The following is a 16118-nucleotide window of genomic DNA, read 5'->3' on the forward strand; positions in this document are numbered from 1 at the left end:
AGTTCTGGTGGTAAAAACAAGAATAAGTGCACCCCTGCTGGGAGCCTGTTAGCTCAGCAGAGAGGAGGTGAGGGCCTCCCGGGGTGAGGGAAGCAGAGGTGGGGGGTGGTGTTGGGGCCCCACCGGGAGGTGCACCTGGCCAGGCAGTCTGAGGGGCGCGTGGAGCCTCTGCCCAGCAGTGGCAGTGGCCCTGGCTACTTCTGGTCCTTTCACATGTCCTGTGATGTGACATCTCAAGACACAGGGTATAGATACTAGCTTTTGGAAACGTAAGAGACATTTTTCCCAAGACAGCCAGGGTTGACCTCTCCTTGGAATAAGACTGGTTTTCTACGAAGCATTTGCCTTCTTACCTAATCTGCCTGGAAACCTGAAGGGGAGGCAGGCGAGAGTGTTCTTATCTTAAAGATAAAGGAGGGCTTCCCTGGTGGCGCAGTGGTTGAGAGTCCGCCTGCCGATGCAGGGGACACGGGTTCGTGCCCCCGGTCCGGGAAGATCCCACATGCCGCGGAACGGCTGGGCCCGTGAGCCATGGCCGCTGAGCCTGCGCGTCCGGAGCCTGTGCTCCGCGACGGGAGAGGCCGCAACAGTGAGAGGCCCGCGTACCGCGAAAACCAAACCAAGACAAAACAAAACGATAAAGGAGTGTGCCAAAACTGCTCCGTTTGACTGTGAGCCTTGTTACCACTTTTCCCCTTTGACCACTGGAAAGGTTTTTCTCTTTATGCACCACTCTAACTAAAAAACAGTCATGTCCAACTTTCTTGTTTAAACTGTCCTTCCTTTTAATCCCTGGTGCCTGTTTTTCTGTGTCTCAGGTACAGGAAAGGGCAACTTAATACATTGTTATTGGTTGCTGTTACATTTTGCCTCTTGTTTAAAATTGTACAAGTTTTTACAAAGAATAGACACGCACCTAAAGATCACAGAAGGGCTTCAAGCATTGCTGTAAAGTGGAGGCTCTTCCCCGCCACCCCCAGTCCGGCTCCTCAGAGGCAGCTGCCCCTCAAGTCTGCCTTCAGGTTTTCTCGTGGTTATGGCATTATCACTTTAATTACGTCCACGTTAATACTTAATAACTTACACACATAATCTCCATTTCTTAGTGTATTAACTCAAGCATCTATTTGTTGACTCCCTGGTATAAAACGGGGACTTGACCTCAACTGTCTCACACCCCTCCACCTCCACGCTGTCCAGCTGTTGCTGTTGTTGTTTTTTACTGTATATGTCAGCTTTATGGAGATGGAACTCACGTGTGATACTCTTCACCCGTTTGAAGTGTGCGATTCGGTAGTTTTTAGTGAATTCACAGAGTCGTGCAACCATCACCACAGTCGATTATAGAGCACGTCCTGACCCTCAAAAGAACCTCGCATCTGTTAACTGTAACTCTGTTTCCCTCAACCCTGGGCAACCACTAATACATTCTGTCTCTGGAGATTTCCCCATTCTGGACTTTCATATGAATGGAGTCACATGATATGTGGTCTTTTGTAATTGGCTTCTTTCACTTAGCATCGTGTTTTCAGGGTTCATCCGTGCTGTAGCCTGTGTCGGTATTCCATTCCTTTTTATGGGTGAATACTATTCACATTTTATCCATTTGTCAGTTGATGAACATTTGATGGACATTTGATACTATGAATAACGCCATTGTGAGCATTTGTGTAGAAGTCTTAGTGTGGACGAATGTTTTTGTTTCTCTTGAGTATATACCCGGGAGTGGAATTGCTGTGTCACGTGGTAACTCTGTTTCACCTTTTGCAGCATCTTGGTGTTTAACCCTAACCTCTGTATCCCGCAGTAGCTGCGCTGTTTCCCATTCCCACCAGCAGTGCCTGGGGGCTCCAGTTTCTCCATGTGTCCTCGCCAACGTGTGTTAGTGTCTGTGTTTTCCGTAACAGCCGTCCTAGCGGGTGTGAAGTGAGAGCTCATGGGGGTTTTGATCTGCGTCTCCCTGAGGGCTGATGATGTTGAGCAGGTGCTCATAGACTTAATAAAAAGACAGAAGTCCTGGCCGGAGTTGCCTTTCCTTTGCTCCCCTTTGAGTCCCGTAGTGGATGCACCAGCTCCGCCCTTCTCTTGCTGCCCACCCACCCCGGAGCCCGCCTGCTGTCGAGGCCAGTGCTGCTGCCACCCACTTGCTAGGTATGAGGCGGGGGTCCTCGTCTGTCGGAACCTGGTCCCCTGCCTGCCTCGGCAGTCGGCCCCCACCCTGCTCTCCACAAGTGCACCCTGAACGTGGGTGGCCTCTGGATCCTTTCCTACTTTCTGTGGAGTTAGTTTTCGCCTATCAGTGTCCTGGGTGGGTTCTCCCTGATGCTGTTAGTCTAATGACATCATCTTTCTGTATTCTGGGCATTGCTCAAAATTCCTTGTCCACAGGTGGTCGCCCTTATTGAGAAATATATCCGTTCTCTCGTTTCCGTGGGACCTTGAGGGGAAAATGGGTGTGTTTGTCTTCACCATTTTGAACCCAAAACCTCGATTTGGTCACGTCTCGTTATTTTCCATCTGCAGTAGTAGGATTCTAGGGGCCTGGAGCAGCGCCTGGCACACGGTAGGTGCTTAACGAAGGCTGGGTCAGTGCTGAGTGAGGGAAGGTTAAGTACTTAGCGCCTCAAGATGCTCCCATGAACTGAGGGTGTCTCAGCTGCTTGCGGGTCCCTTAGAGGCGGAACAGGGTGTCCCCAGACAGCCCCCCAACTGAAGCTCATTGACGAAGCCTTCAAGCCAGTTGTCTGTGGGCGGGGCGATAAAGGGGCTCATATTCCTTCTTCATAGTTTTCTGAACCTTTTTGATAAACTGCTTTTTTCACTGTGTCTAAGTAAACGTTCCAGAAAGGATACTTTGTGGGTTTGACCTCATGCTTGTGTCTTATTCCTCAGAGGTCACCTTTGTCCCCGTGTCCAAGGTGAATGGGCAGGTGGAGGCTGAGGACATCCTGGCGGCCGTCCGCCCGGCCACGTGCCTCGTGACCATCATGCTGGCCAATAACGAGACAGGCGTCATCATGGTGAGTCGCGGCACCTCCTAGGAAGATGGAGCGCGGACCCCGGCTTCCCAGCCCCGCCTCTTCTTTCCCCTCTTCTTCCATCCGGGACCCTTTTGGTGCATCCTCATTAACAACTCCTCGTTTCTCTCATTCCGTCTTCATCAAATCAACACACTCAACCGTGTGTTTCTCCCTCTCCAGCCAGTGCCTGAGATCAGCCGGCGAGTCCGAGCCCTGAACCAGCAGCGGGCGGCGGGCGGGCTGCCGGGGGTGCTCGTGCACACGGACGCCGCCCAGGCCTTGGGGAAGCGGCGCGTGGACGTGCGGGACCTGGGCGTGGACTTCCTGACCGTCGTGGGCCACAAGGTGCGTCCATCCGCCTTCCTGCCCTCCTGCCGGGGAGACACCTCGATGCCCGCGAGGCTCACCTGCGAGCAGAGCCCACGGCCCCGCTCATCCCCTGTCACCGGTGCACCCGGCGCGCATGCCCAGCGAGGCCCTGGGTCATGGTGATGGGCAGACCGCGGCCCCGCCCTCGGCAGCTCAGAGGAGAGCCCGGCAGAGCTAGGATGCCGAGGGCTGAGTGCCCACCGGGAATACTGGGCAGCGCAGCCCATAGGGGGCAGGAGGGGAGGCCAGGTAAGGCCATCGGGGGAGGGGGGAGTGGGAGGGGGAGAGGCGGGGTCGGGGGGAGGATGGGGGGAGTGGAGGTCACAGGTGGGTTTAGCCCGGGAGTGAGTGAGCTCTGCAGCCCGGAGAGTGCGTGCAGACCCCCCCTCAGCCCACTCAGCCCCACACCCAGGGACGGAAGATGCAGGGTTCAAGAATGGTGGCCTCTCTAACTTGACTAAAAGTGTGGCTCTGAGTGTAAGGGTGTGGTTTTCACGGCCCTCATCTCTAGGGTGTGCTGGGGAAATAGTTAACAGTGAAGACCCTTCTGAAGCTTTTGCTCATCTTTCCAGCAGCTGACTGGAAGCTGGAGTATTTTTAGTAATTTCCCCTCAGCTGGTTCCCAAGGGAGTGAGGTGCTGACCTGACACGGCGGCCCTTGAGATTTCTAGCTAATGTGGATTTGAGAGCATGGAGTCATCCACAGGGCAGCCCTTGGCCATCTCTCTCTCCAGCCCCTCTCCTTCACAGAGTCTCCCACGTGCCGTGCAGGTGCTCTGCTGCCCCCGAGCTGGGGGCCAGAGTCCAGCACCTGCCCCCACCCAAAGTCTTCTGTGACCCCCACGTGTCTGCAGTGGGGATGGGTGGCCACCTGCGGGACCAGAGGAGGTGGGCCCGGACGTCGTAGAGTATCTCTGTGGGCCTCTCAATACGTATATGGAGAAGGTCCCCAGAAGGTTCTTGTTGAATAAATGACTGACTTTTCTTTCAGTTCTATGGCCCCAGGATTGGAGCACTTTATGTCCGAGGGCTCGGTGAACTCACCCCTCTGTACCCTATGCTGTTTGGAGGTGGACAAGAACGGAATTTCAGGCCAGGGTAAGGTAGAAGTTTAACGAGGTGTCTGGGCCGCTGGCTGTGTTGTCTGTATGTAGGGCAGTGGCTCTCCCGTCTCTTGGAAGCACGGTGATAGCACAGCACTCTCATCTCCACTGAGTCAGATGTGGCTCCACTGGCCGGTTCTACACTTGGGACTCACAGATCTGCAGTCTCGTTGGGGATGATTCAAAGCAGATGAAGGAAGTCTCTTTCAGCTGCTTCAAAGCATCCAGTTCCTTTTGTTATTTTGGCCCAGCCCACCAAAGAGGTGCCGCCGGAGCCCCCCGGCTGAGATGTGCTGCCCTTCTCTTGACTGTGGGGTGAGCACCTGGTTTCCTCTCTGAAAGCGCCTGTGTCCCCGTGACCTGCAGGGGTGTTTTAGCCAGGGAATGAGGTGGCACCAGCACCACACGTGTTGTCAGAAACTTGATAACAAGAGGAAGAAACAGACAACATGCGGTGAGTTCCCTAGGGTTTCTCTTGCTTCCTTTATTCCAGAATTAGAGCAGAAGAAGCCCGCAACTCAGAAACACCAATAAGGGCTGATGAAAAATGCCCAAGAAAGCCCTCTCTCTCCAGCCAGTGGACCAGGGAAAGGAGAGCCTAGCAATACAGAGAAGTTTTAGACAATCCCTGCTCTTCTCCAGCCCGTCACCATGGTAAACTGCTGCCCCCACCTGTGCCACGAAGGAGAGCAGGGAGCCCAGACTTCACCCACACAGGCTGTGACAAGAGCCCCACGCCCCGCCTATGTCAGACAGGGCCTAGTGAAGAGCCAGGACTTTTGCCCCACCACAGTCATGCACCCCACCAAGGTGTCAGTGGAGACCACGTGGGCACCCTGGGCTTCCACCCATACCCATCACTAACAACGTGCGTTCTCCTCTTGGATGTTGACACAGGCCGAGGAAGGAACCTGGACGTCTGCCCCCGCTTGGCAGTAGTCAGTTGGCACACTCCTCCTGCCAGAGGAAAGTCAAAAAAAGACAGCTAATACGGAAGGGTTAAGAAGCATCCAGATTCATAACGACATAGGGCTGTCCAGGTTTCAACTGAAAATCGCTCATCATACTGAGAACCAGAAAGATCTTAAATCAAAGAAAAAAGACAATCAAGAGGTGCCAACCCTGAGATGACAAAGATGTTAGAATTATCTGATAAGAGATTTTAAGGCAAACACAATAAAAATGCTTTAATGAGCAATTATGAACACCCTCGAAACAGAAGAAGTAGAAAGTGTCAGCAAAGAAGAAGAAGATGTAGAGAAGAACTAAACAGAAATTTTAGAACTAAAAACTACAACAGCCAAAGTAAAAAGCTCAGTGGACAGGCTCACCAGCAGAATAGGGGCAACAGAGGAAAGAGTGAACTGAAAGAACAATAGAAGTAACCAATATAAAAAACAGACAGGAAGTAGACTGGAAGAAGATTGAACAGAGCCTCCGGGGACCTGTGGGACTATAGCAAAAGATCTAACATTCATTTCGTTGAGGTCCTGGAGGGACAGGAGAAAGAGGGTGGGATGAAAAAGAACTTGAAGAAATAATGGCTGAAAGCTTCCCAAATTTGGCAAGAGACATAAACCCACAGATTCAAGAAGCTGAACAAAACCCAAACAGGATAAACCAAAAGAAATCTACCCTAAGACATAAATAGTAAACTTCCATAAAAGAAAAAGAAAAATCTTGAAAGCAGCCAGAGGAAAGAATAAATAACACCTTATCTATAGGAAAAAAATAATTTGAATGACAGTAGATTACTCTTCTGAAGCCATGGAGGCCAGAGAAAGTATGCAAAAATTTTCAAGTGCTCAAAGAAAAGAACTGTCAAGCCAAATTAAAAACACAGCAGAAATATCCTTCAGGAACGAAGAGGAAATCAAGACATTCTCAGATGAAAGAGAAAACTAACAGAATTTGTCACCAGAAAACCTATGCTAAAAATGACTAAAGAAGTTCTTTACACAGAAGGAAACAGTAAAAGAAGGAACCTTGGAACATCAGAGAGAAAGAGCATGGTAAACAAAAACATGGGTAAATAGGGGGCTTCCCTGGTGGTGCAGTGGTTGAGAGTCCGCCTGCCGATGCAGGGGACGCGGGTTCGTGCCCCGGTCCGGGAAGATCCCATATGCCGCAGAGCAGCTGGGCCCGTGAGCCATGGCCGTTGAGCCTGCGCGTCCGGAGCCTGTACTCCGCAACGGGAGAGGCCACAACAGTGAGAGGCCTGCGTACCCCACACACACAAAAAAACGGTAAATAAAATAGACTTTCCTTCTCTTCAGTTTTCTAAATTATGTTTGATGGCCTAAGCAAAAGTCATAGCACTGTCTGATGTGTTTCAAAATGTATGTGGAAGAAATATTTAAGATAATTATATTATGAATGGGGGAGGGTAAAGGGATGTAAAAGGAGGTAAGGTTCCTGTTCTTCACTTGAACTTCTGAAAACTGTTTAAGTAACCCACAGAAAGGTAGGAAAAAGAAAACAGAAAAAAAATAAAATGGAAGACTTAAGCCCGAACATCAACAATTACATTAAATGTAAATGGTATAAATATACCAATTAAAAGGCAGAGATTGGCAGAATAAAAATTTTAAAAACTGATCCAACTATATGCAGTCTATAAGAAACTTGCTTCAAATATAGCAAGAGGCAAGTTAAAAGTAAAGGTTGGAAAAAAGTGTATCACACTAACATTAATCTAAGGAAAGCAGGAATGGCTATATAACATGAGATAAAGGAGACTCCAGAGCAAAGAAAATAGAAAATTGCCGGGGATGGGGGAGGCAGGGAGAATTATATAATGATAAAAGAATCAGTCCACCAAGAAGACATAGCGATCCTAATGTGGATGCACTAAACAGCAGAGCTGAAAAATATGTGAGGAATAAAAAAACCAAACTAAACTGAAAGGAAAAATAGACAGATCCACAATTATAGATGGAGACTTCAACACCCTTCCCTCAACAATGGATAGAACAACTAGACAAAAATTGGCTATGGTGTAAAAGAACGCAACAACACCCATCAACCAACAGGATCTAATCAGCCTGTTTGGAACACTCCACCCAACAACAGCAAAATACACATTCTTTTTTTTTTTTGCGGTACACGGGCCTCTCACTGCTGTGGGCTCTCCCATTGCGGAGCACAGGCTCCGGACGCGCAGGCTCAGCGGCCATGGCTCACGGGCCCAGCCACTTTGCAGCATGTGGGATCTTCCCGGACCGGGGCACGAACCCGTGTCCCCTGCATCGGCAGGCAGACTCTCAACCACTGCGCCACCAGGAAGCCCGAAGAGTAGTTTTTCAGTTTGTTACATCAGTGTATGGGAACCACTGGTCTTCGGGGGTGTTCCTGTCCCCTCCTGTACAGCCCCCCTGAACACACACACACACCCCAAGTCTAGTAACAAAAGATTCATCCCATATTACAGTTGAGAGGCTTCAGCTGAAACGTCAGCTGAAGGGAACGGAGTGGGGAGTGAGTTCCCCAGACCCTCACCTGGTTTGGCAGGGGGACCAAAGAGGGGGGCTCTGGGGCCTGCAGTCGGAGGAGGGCTTTCTCCTGGGTAGGAGGCGGGTCCAGGTAGAACTGTCACTTGGACACCCACTGTATATTGCCCAGTGGGCCACGTCTGCTGCCCCTGGGCGATGACGAGGGTTTGGGGGCTGGCAGCTGCCCTTGTTTAGGAAAGATGTTGGTGTGACTTTATTTGAACACTTGACTTTCAGATAGACAGGATTCCTTCCAGGGATGTCTGTTAATCGCTTTGCATGGAAATAGGATTGAATCCTTTGTCTCTTACAGGACAGAGAACACCCCGATGATTGCCGGCCTTGGGAAGGTAAGCCTTGGTGACCTCGGACAGCTGAAGCCGTTGCGTTGTCCATCGATGTCTTCCTCCTGTGTTTCCGCCTCACTCTCACACCACTGCCACACTCGCCACACTTCTGACACCAGATGTGCGGGGTTAGGGGTCCCCACCCAGCAATTCTGTGGCACCAGCTGAGTTTCCTACAATTCAATTCTGACACTGTCTACCCAGAGTTACTGTCAGAGCCCACAGGCTAAGGGCTCAGTTGTGGGCACCCACAACTTCAGATGCCAACTGCCACCCACACTTCTGACCAACCAGCTGTGAATCAGAGGTTCCCATGGCCCCTCCTTGAGTTCAGTGTATTTGCTAGAACAGCTCACAGAATGCAGAGAAACTAGAGTACTGGTTTATTATGAAAGGATATGATAAAGGGTACAGGGGAACCTCCAGAAGGAAGAGAAGTGTAGGGCAGGGGATGTGGGAAGGGGCTTCCGTGCCCTCTCCAGGCACCAGCCTCCTAGCACCTCTGTGATCAGCAAGCTGGAAGCTCTCTGAACCCACACTGTTGAGGTTTCTGTGGAGGCTTTGATCAGTCATCAACTCCGTTTCCAGCCCCTCTCCCGTCTCTACAAAAATTCCAGGCTTCTCATCAGGGCTCGGTGACCAGCCCCTATCCAGGAGCCCACCCAGGGTCGCCTCATTAGGGCAAAAGACACTGTCATCCAGGAAGTTCCAAGGGATTTAGGAGCTTGGCAGCAGGAAGCAGAGCCCAAGCCCGGATATTAGAATAAATGCCGCTCCTCGTGCTTAGGAGATTCCATGGGTCTCAGAAGCTCTGTGCCTGGTCCAGGGCGGAGGCCAGAGCGCATATTTTCTATGAGCTCACATCAGTTTCCCAGCAGCTTTAATAGGTATCCTGGCTTTAGGAGAGATCACGTTCATGATCCCGAGAAACAGACCAACGTAAAAGGAACGTTGAATTGTATTTATCAACCTGGAGATGTGCTTTTTAAGAAATGTGGAGTGGGTTTCATACACTTAGCATTTAAAAGGGAAGTATCTTTTCTCAAGTCTCTTCTAATATTAAAAGCAATGACGTCATCACCACAGGTCTGCTCATCCCCTGGGTCCAGTTACCCCCCGCCCCCCCGAGATGGTGACAGAAGGGCGGCTTCTTAAAGATCTTCCTGATGAGGATTAGAGGGCGGCGCAGCAGCGGCAGGCCCCTCCGCTCCCTTCTGCAGCCGTGGCCCTTGCCTCGCTCCTGGCTTGCACCTGTGCCCGGGCCCTCTGACCCTGCCGTCACGGGAGGGGTGGCACACCATTGTCGCCCCCTCCCCTTGCTCAGCCTGGCCCTCCTCGGTGTGGTCTGGCTCGGGACACGCCCCCCCCTCCCCTGGGAGGTGTGTCCTGGCCCCCCTGGGGCGAGTCAAGGTCTCTATGCTGCCTTCCACCCCTTCCCCGTGTGCCGGCTGAAGAAAGGCGCCCCCCTGCGGCCACCCCCTGCCCTGCACCCTCACAGCCCTCTGCCAGCGCGTTCCTCCCCCAGCCTCTAAAACCGGCCTCCCGTGGTCCTCACTCCTCCAGCTTCTTCCCGAGTCCTCCACCCCGTGGAGCAGCCCGCATGCACTCTCACCCCCTACCCTTCTGACACCTGCTCTCCTCCCCGGAAGCTGGTCGAGGAGGTCCCCATTTCGCCCTGTGACCTCCTGCAGCTCTGGGACCGCTTCTCCCCCCAGAGGTTCCTCCTCTGCCTCTTCACCCGTCAGCATCCTGGGTGCCTCCTCTCTCTCTCGCTGTGCTCACCCTGTCCCGTGGCTCTGATGCCAGCCTGTGCTCCGGTCTTGGACTTGACGTCTCAGGGCAGGTCCTGACCTGCTGGGAGGCCCACGCCCCACCTGCTTCCTCAACATGTCCTCTGAGCCCACGATGTGTCCTGCTCTCTCTCCTGCATCGTTGGCGTCTCTCCCCGTGGTGCCTCCTGCCACCCAGGCTCTCAGCTGAGAAATCTAGGAGGTGCCTTTGATCTGCCCTGTCCCGTCCCCCGCACCTGATACAGCAGCCGGGCCTGTCTGTTCAGTCTCCACGAGAGGTCCAGGACCTGCCTCTTGTACCGACTAGGCCGGATCATCCCCGTCTTGTGTGTGGACGCCTCATCCACTCTCCACGTAGCATCCAGTTCTAACACACAGATCAGAGCAGCCCACCCCTTGCTCAAAATCCACGTGCATCTGCCTTGTGTTTAGGCTCAGATCCCCCCTGTCATGGGGCCTCTGGGGCGCTGTCCCCCTCGCTCACTGTGTTCCAGGAGCACTCGCCTTTCCCCCTGCAGGGCCTTTGCCTGGAATGCTCTTCCCCGCTGCCCCGAGTTCCCGTCACGGCGCCCACCCGTCGGTCTACCGTGGTCACCTCTTCCCTGGTGTGTCTGTCCCTGGGATGGATGTGCCTTCAGGACTGGGATTGCCTTTGGCCACCGGCTAGGGACTCTCCAGCACCTGGGGTATCCGGAAGCCTGAAAAAGTAAATTCCTGTTAACAAGTGAAGGGTACTCGGCACTTATCCCGGCCCCCGGTCACACGGTCGGCGCGTTCTGTGTATCTGTGAGGTTCCAGAGAGTGAGCAGTTTGAGGCCGTGTCACCGGTCTGCTTTCGGGGAGAATCACCTCTGCTGCTTAAAGCTGTCTTGCTCCCCTTGTTTCACCGTAACCGAGGGGCCCTCCTGTGTCCCTAGGCGGCTGAGCTGGTGGCAGAGAAGTGCGAGGCCTACGAAGCCCACATGCAGGCTGTGCGCGACTACCTGGAGGAGAGGCTGGCGGTGAGTGCCCGTGGCCCGGAGCTCTGGGGACAGCGGGGCCGAGACCCCCAAGGCGGGCTCCAGACCAGGCGACTGTCTCACAGACACGTGACAGAAATACCAGAGACGGAATATCTCAGCGTTGTGTGAAGACGATCCAAATGTATTCAGAAGTGTTTTCTCCCAGTTAACTTCGCTCTCCATAGCCAGTCTCCCTATTATCCGTAGATGCTTGTCAGTAAGATAATCATTCTGTGTGTTGAGGGTGAGGTTGTTTTCCTTCCTGCCACACCGCGTGGCTTCCGAGATCTTAGTTCCCCAACCAGGGATTGGACCCAGGCCCTCAGCAGTGAGAGTGCAGAGCCCTAACCACCGGACCGCCAGGGAATTCCCGAGAGTGAGGTTTTGTTTTCCAGAAAGTCAAGTTCAAGCAGTTGGGGGGAGGGGCTTCGAAGATGTTACCGCACATATTCTGTTCGTTTTGCAGGCTGAGTTTGGTGAGCGAGTCCACCTGAACAGCCAGTTTCCAGGCACTGAGCGACTCCCCAACACCTGTAACTTCTCCATCCAGGGACCCCGGCTGCAAGGTGACGACTGCCCCCAGCTCTCCCTGGCTGGGGGCTGGGCTGGGCTGGGCACAGCTTGAGCTGTGGGGAGGCGTGGGCACTGGCCGAGGCAGGGTCACCCCACCAGGCACTGTCCTGTGGTGGGGGGGCTCTGGGCACAGCTGCTGACCTGCTCCAGGTGCTGAGGCGCTCTCTGGACACAGCACAGCGGTGCTCAGCTCTCACAGGGTCCTAGCCCCGCCCCAGAGATGTGAGGGATGGAGATAAAGTGAACTGAATTGTAGGCTAGTTGGTCCATCTTTGTCTGCAATTTTTACAAAACATGTCATGAGGGTCAGGAAAGTAGAGGCAACCAAGTGAAAACTGGCCCAGAGTCAGGCTGAAGTGCAGATCCGCGGGCTTCATTAGCTCCTGCGAGCTCTGCCTCCCAGCTGGAAAAGTTAGGGTTCGGGTTAGGATTAGCCTTAGGGCGACTCCTATCCCAGACGCTTAGGACTTGGCTGCCCGGAGTCCCTGAGGCTTGAGTCCTGGGTGTAGAGCATCCTGTTTGTCTGGGAGGAGATTACGGTGGCCCCAAGAGCACGGGAGAGCCGACCTGAAGGGCAGTTTTCACCTCTTAGAAGAAGAGGTCGTTGCCTCGTGGTCACTCTGAGAAACGGGGCAGCGTGTTTGGACCATGAAGAAACCCTGGGGCGGCCGTCACCGGGTCTGGAGTGCACCCTCGTTGGGAAGGAAGCACACAGCTAACTCTCCAAATCTCCCCGCTATGGGAAGGGAAGTTCCTCCCTTTAGTGTCTTCCCCCCTTTTTCTGGGGGCAGACTTTATATTCTGTGATGACCTGTGTTAATTTAAATGAGACAGGCTGTTCGTTTTAATTAAATCAGCAGTCATCAGTGTTGGGGTGGGTTTTTTTTGTTTATGTTTTTGGGTTTTTTTGGCTGCGCCATGTGGCTTGTGGGATTTTTAGTTCCCCGACCAGGGATCGAACCCGGGTCCTCGGCAGTAAGAGGGCAGAGTCGTACCCACTGGACCACCAGGGAATTCCCATCATTGTATTTTTTTAAATCTCTGTGCCTGTGAAGGAAGAGGGAAGTGCCTTCTAGCTTAACACAGACAGCTCCCAATGTCTCTCCCTTTAGAAAACGGAGACGTCAAGTTAGACATTATTACCGGGGTAGCACATTATTCGGTAAGGCAGCTCGTCAGGATTCTGCGAGTCCTGCCAGGCAGCTGATGGTACCACATTCTCAAGGCAAGTCTTACGAGGCCGAAGAGTGTCTGCTTTTCTGCAGCCAAGGGGCAGAGGAAGCGCTTCCTCTGGGACCTGCTGTGGTTTCTCTCACCTGCCATCAGAGGGACCTGTGCCCTGGGATTCCGTCAGGTGGTACGAGGGAGGGAGCGTCCAAACTTGCAGCAGGGAAGAGAGGCAGCCCCCGCCTGGACTCCACCTCAGGGGCCCTGTGCTCTGTCTCCTAGGCCGCTTGGTGCTGGCCCAGTGCAGGACGCTGCTGGCCAGCCTGGGGGCTGCGTGCCACTCGGACCATGGAGACCGGTGAGTGCTGTCCACGTACTTGGCCGCGGCATCCAGGGCGCATCCGGGCTCTAGGTTTGGGCAGCTCTGCAGCCTAGCAGGGGCGTGGACAGTGACCAGACGGCGCAGGCCCTCGGGAGGAGCGAGTGGGAGCTGCAGCCTTCAGGGGCCTCGGGCTGGACCGGGAGATGGGCAGCAGGGCTCCGCGTGAGGTGGGGAGCGGGGAGGAGGGGCGGGCTGGTGCAGCAGGGCCGGGCTGCGGGCGCCCACTTCAGCCTCGAGAAAACCGGGAGCTGTGACCAGATTTGGGCTCAGATCACGCCCCCTGCCAGGAGCGGGCGGAAGCGGGAGGGGAGGGTGGAGCCTTGGGCCTGGGCATCGGGAGCAGCCCTGCTGGAGGAAGAGAAGGGGGTTCGGTTTCTTGGGGGGCCCTGCAGGCAGGAGTAGAGCTGGATGCGGCCACCTGGGCTCTGGAGAGAGCGGAGCTGTGGTTGTGATGAGCAACAGGCCTCCGTTCGAGGCCAGGGCACCGGGACCAAACTCAGCCCTGACTAGGGCGGGCCGCGGGAGGCCGTCCCTCTGCCTCACGTGTGGCTCAGCGTCCCCTCCAGGAACCGAGCCCGCTAGCTCCTTGGAGACGGGAGTTGCCACAGTACCCCGGGCTCCGGCTCTCGGGTGCAGGGGCAAACGGCCGCCTCTGTGCTCCCAGGGTCGGGGTCTGTGCCCGGGCAGGCCCGGCTGGAGAGCAGGGAGGCTTTGAGCCGGCCCTTGGTGACGGTGGGCCAAAGAGTGTGCGTGGCCAGTGGGGAGCTGGCCGAGGACACGCGGCGGCCCGGGAGAGCCCGTGTGCTGACGGCTGGCCCGTCTCCCCGCCCCACAGCCCATCCGCGGTGCTGCTGAGCTGCGGCATCCCCTTGGACCTGGCCAGGAACGCCATCCGTCTCAGCGTGGGCCGCGGCACCACCCGGGCCGAAGTGGACCTCGTCGTGCAGGACCTGAAGCAGGCGGTGGCCCGGCTGGAGGGCCAGGCCTAGTGCCCAGGGCGGTGCCAGAAGGAGTCTTCCTCTTGTCCCAGAGCGTGTGGGCTCCGGGCTCCCTCCCGTCCCTTGGTCAGTGAGGGAGCGGGTCTGCTGGGCCCACAGACGCCACCGGTGCTGAGGGGCCCAGGACAAGATGCCCGCGTGGGACCGTCCCTGTCACTGCTGCCCATTGGCACCAGTTGGATTAGAAACGCTTTAGCTGCGTCCACCCTCCCCTCTGGGAAGTGGGGCAAGCTTGTTGTAAGCACGCCCTTCCTGGAAGGTGGCATTTTTATCCGAAAGGTAAAATCCTAGTATTTATAATTGATTGTCAGCTGCTCTCATGGAAATAGGAGACCTGGTTTTTGGCTGCTGTCCTGGCCTCTGTGCACCTGTTGGCTGAGAGGTCGGTCCCTCCTCACCCTCATGGCCCTTCTCAAGCCCTTTCCAGAGGGTGGGGGCCCCTGTGGTCAGGCCCCTCCCCGCTGGGCGTCCCCCTGCTTCCGGGCCTGCCCATCCTCCTGATCACTTGCTGGTCACTCGGGCCATCGACCACTGGGCGCCCTCTCTCCCAGTCCGCAGGCCCCTCCCGTCCCTTCCATTCGATCATATGCTCAGGGTTTCAGCTCAGCCGTCAGAGTCACAGGCGGCAGCGCCTGCGTGATGCTGGCTCATTCCCAAGGCGGAAAATCGTTCATCCCTCGCTCAGCTCCCATCTCAGTTGTATTTGCGGGAGGATTCTTTGATCTTCACAGAGGCATTGTGGTGTCTGATTCACATCAAATGTCATGTCTCCGGAGACATTTACATAGGAGTGGCTTTTTTTAATTGAATAACACTTGTAATGTGCGGTTGAAAGGTGCAAGGAACTTCGTGATGGCACTGAGGAAACAACTGTCAGAAATTAGATGAACTAATAAAAGCTTCCAGGGCCTGTTTTGGACATTTTGTGGTTCTTCTAGTGGGTGCTTCTCTTGGGGGCACCAGTGTGTCTGTGCCGGCAGTGGGGTGGGGTCAGACCCACTGCTCACTGCATAATCACGCTTTAGCTCCAGGAACTCGGCTTGCGACTGTGCCTCTGGGAGCTCTAGAAAGTAGGTCCCTGACACACAGCACCCTGCTTCCACCAGGCAGAGGCTGTGGAGTCCCGATTCCCCCAGCAGACAACTATGGGTGTCCAGCCCCACGGAAGAGGACAGTCTGGAAAAAGATGCTTGGCAGCTCTGAAAAATGCACTCGGGACCTTGAGCTGCAGCACCAGGGACTCTCGGTCAGGGCCCTGTGCCCGCCCGCCACCGGCCCTGGGGAGCAGCTGCTGTCCAGAGGTTCACGGAGCCTCCAAGGCCAGCTGAGGCCAGGATCCAGCATAGATTTCCCAGGGGCCAGGCAGGCCTCCAGCTCCCGGTGGGTGACAACAGGTCCCAAACACTTAAGGTCCCCAGAAAGGGCTCCACTTGGATGGGTCTGCCCTCCTGTGAGAAGGGTCTCCCAGGTGGCCTCCCATGGCCCAGCACAGCCCTCAGGGCGGCTGCCCCCAGCCTGGGGGAAGCGGACACTCGGGAGCCTACCGCTTTCTGGAAAGGACACTGCCACTGTGAACACCTGCTCGACGCGGGAAGTCCATCCCAGCCCTCGCTCCACGGGAGGAGGAGGCATGAGCCAGCACAGGGCAGTGTCCCCCCGGCCAGCGCCCATCCCCAACCCAAACCCGGTGTGGGCCCTTCCCCCGCGCCCTCTGCCCACCGCAGCTCCGGGCGCTGCGGGAGCGGCTGGGGCTGGGCTGCAGAGGCCCGGTCCCCAAGGCCTGTCCCCCCACCCCCCTGCCGCCTCCCATCTGCCCTCTGCGCCGCTTATCAGGTAACCGGAGCCGGGAGCTGCGTCCACGCCTGAAACAGGAAGCC

The 16118-nt window shown here is 55.1% G+C and overlaps 1 protein-coding gene across 1 annotated transcript in view; it reads left to right on the top strand.

The window, feature by feature from the left end:
• The window catches only part of SCLY (selenocysteine lyase), a 28197-nt gene extending 13965 nt beyond the window's left edge, over nt 1-14232 (top strand). The window contains exons 5-12 of the mRNA XM_065880689.1: nt 2893-3020; nt 3201-3365; nt 4381-4487; nt 8297-8333; nt 11038-11121; nt 11588-11687; nt 13144-13219; nt 14079-14232. Coding sequence (XP_065736761.1) covers nt 2893-3020; nt 3201-3365; nt 4381-4487; nt 8297-8333; nt 11038-11121; nt 11588-11687; nt 13144-13219; nt 14079-14232 — 851 coding nt within the window. The remainder of the gene's footprint in view (nt 1-2892; nt 3021-3200; nt 3366-4380; nt 4488-8296; nt 8334-11037; nt 11122-11587; nt 11688-13143; nt 13220-14078) is intronic.
• The last annotated feature ends 1886 nt before the right edge of the window (nt 14233-16118 follow it).

This window comes from Phocoena phocoena, chromosome 7 (assembly GCF_963924675.1).
Source record: "Phocoena phocoena chromosome 7, mPhoPho1.1, whole genome shotgun sequence".
NCBI lineage: Eukaryota > Metazoa > Chordata > Mammalia > Artiodactyla > Phocoenidae > Phocoena > Phocoena phocoena.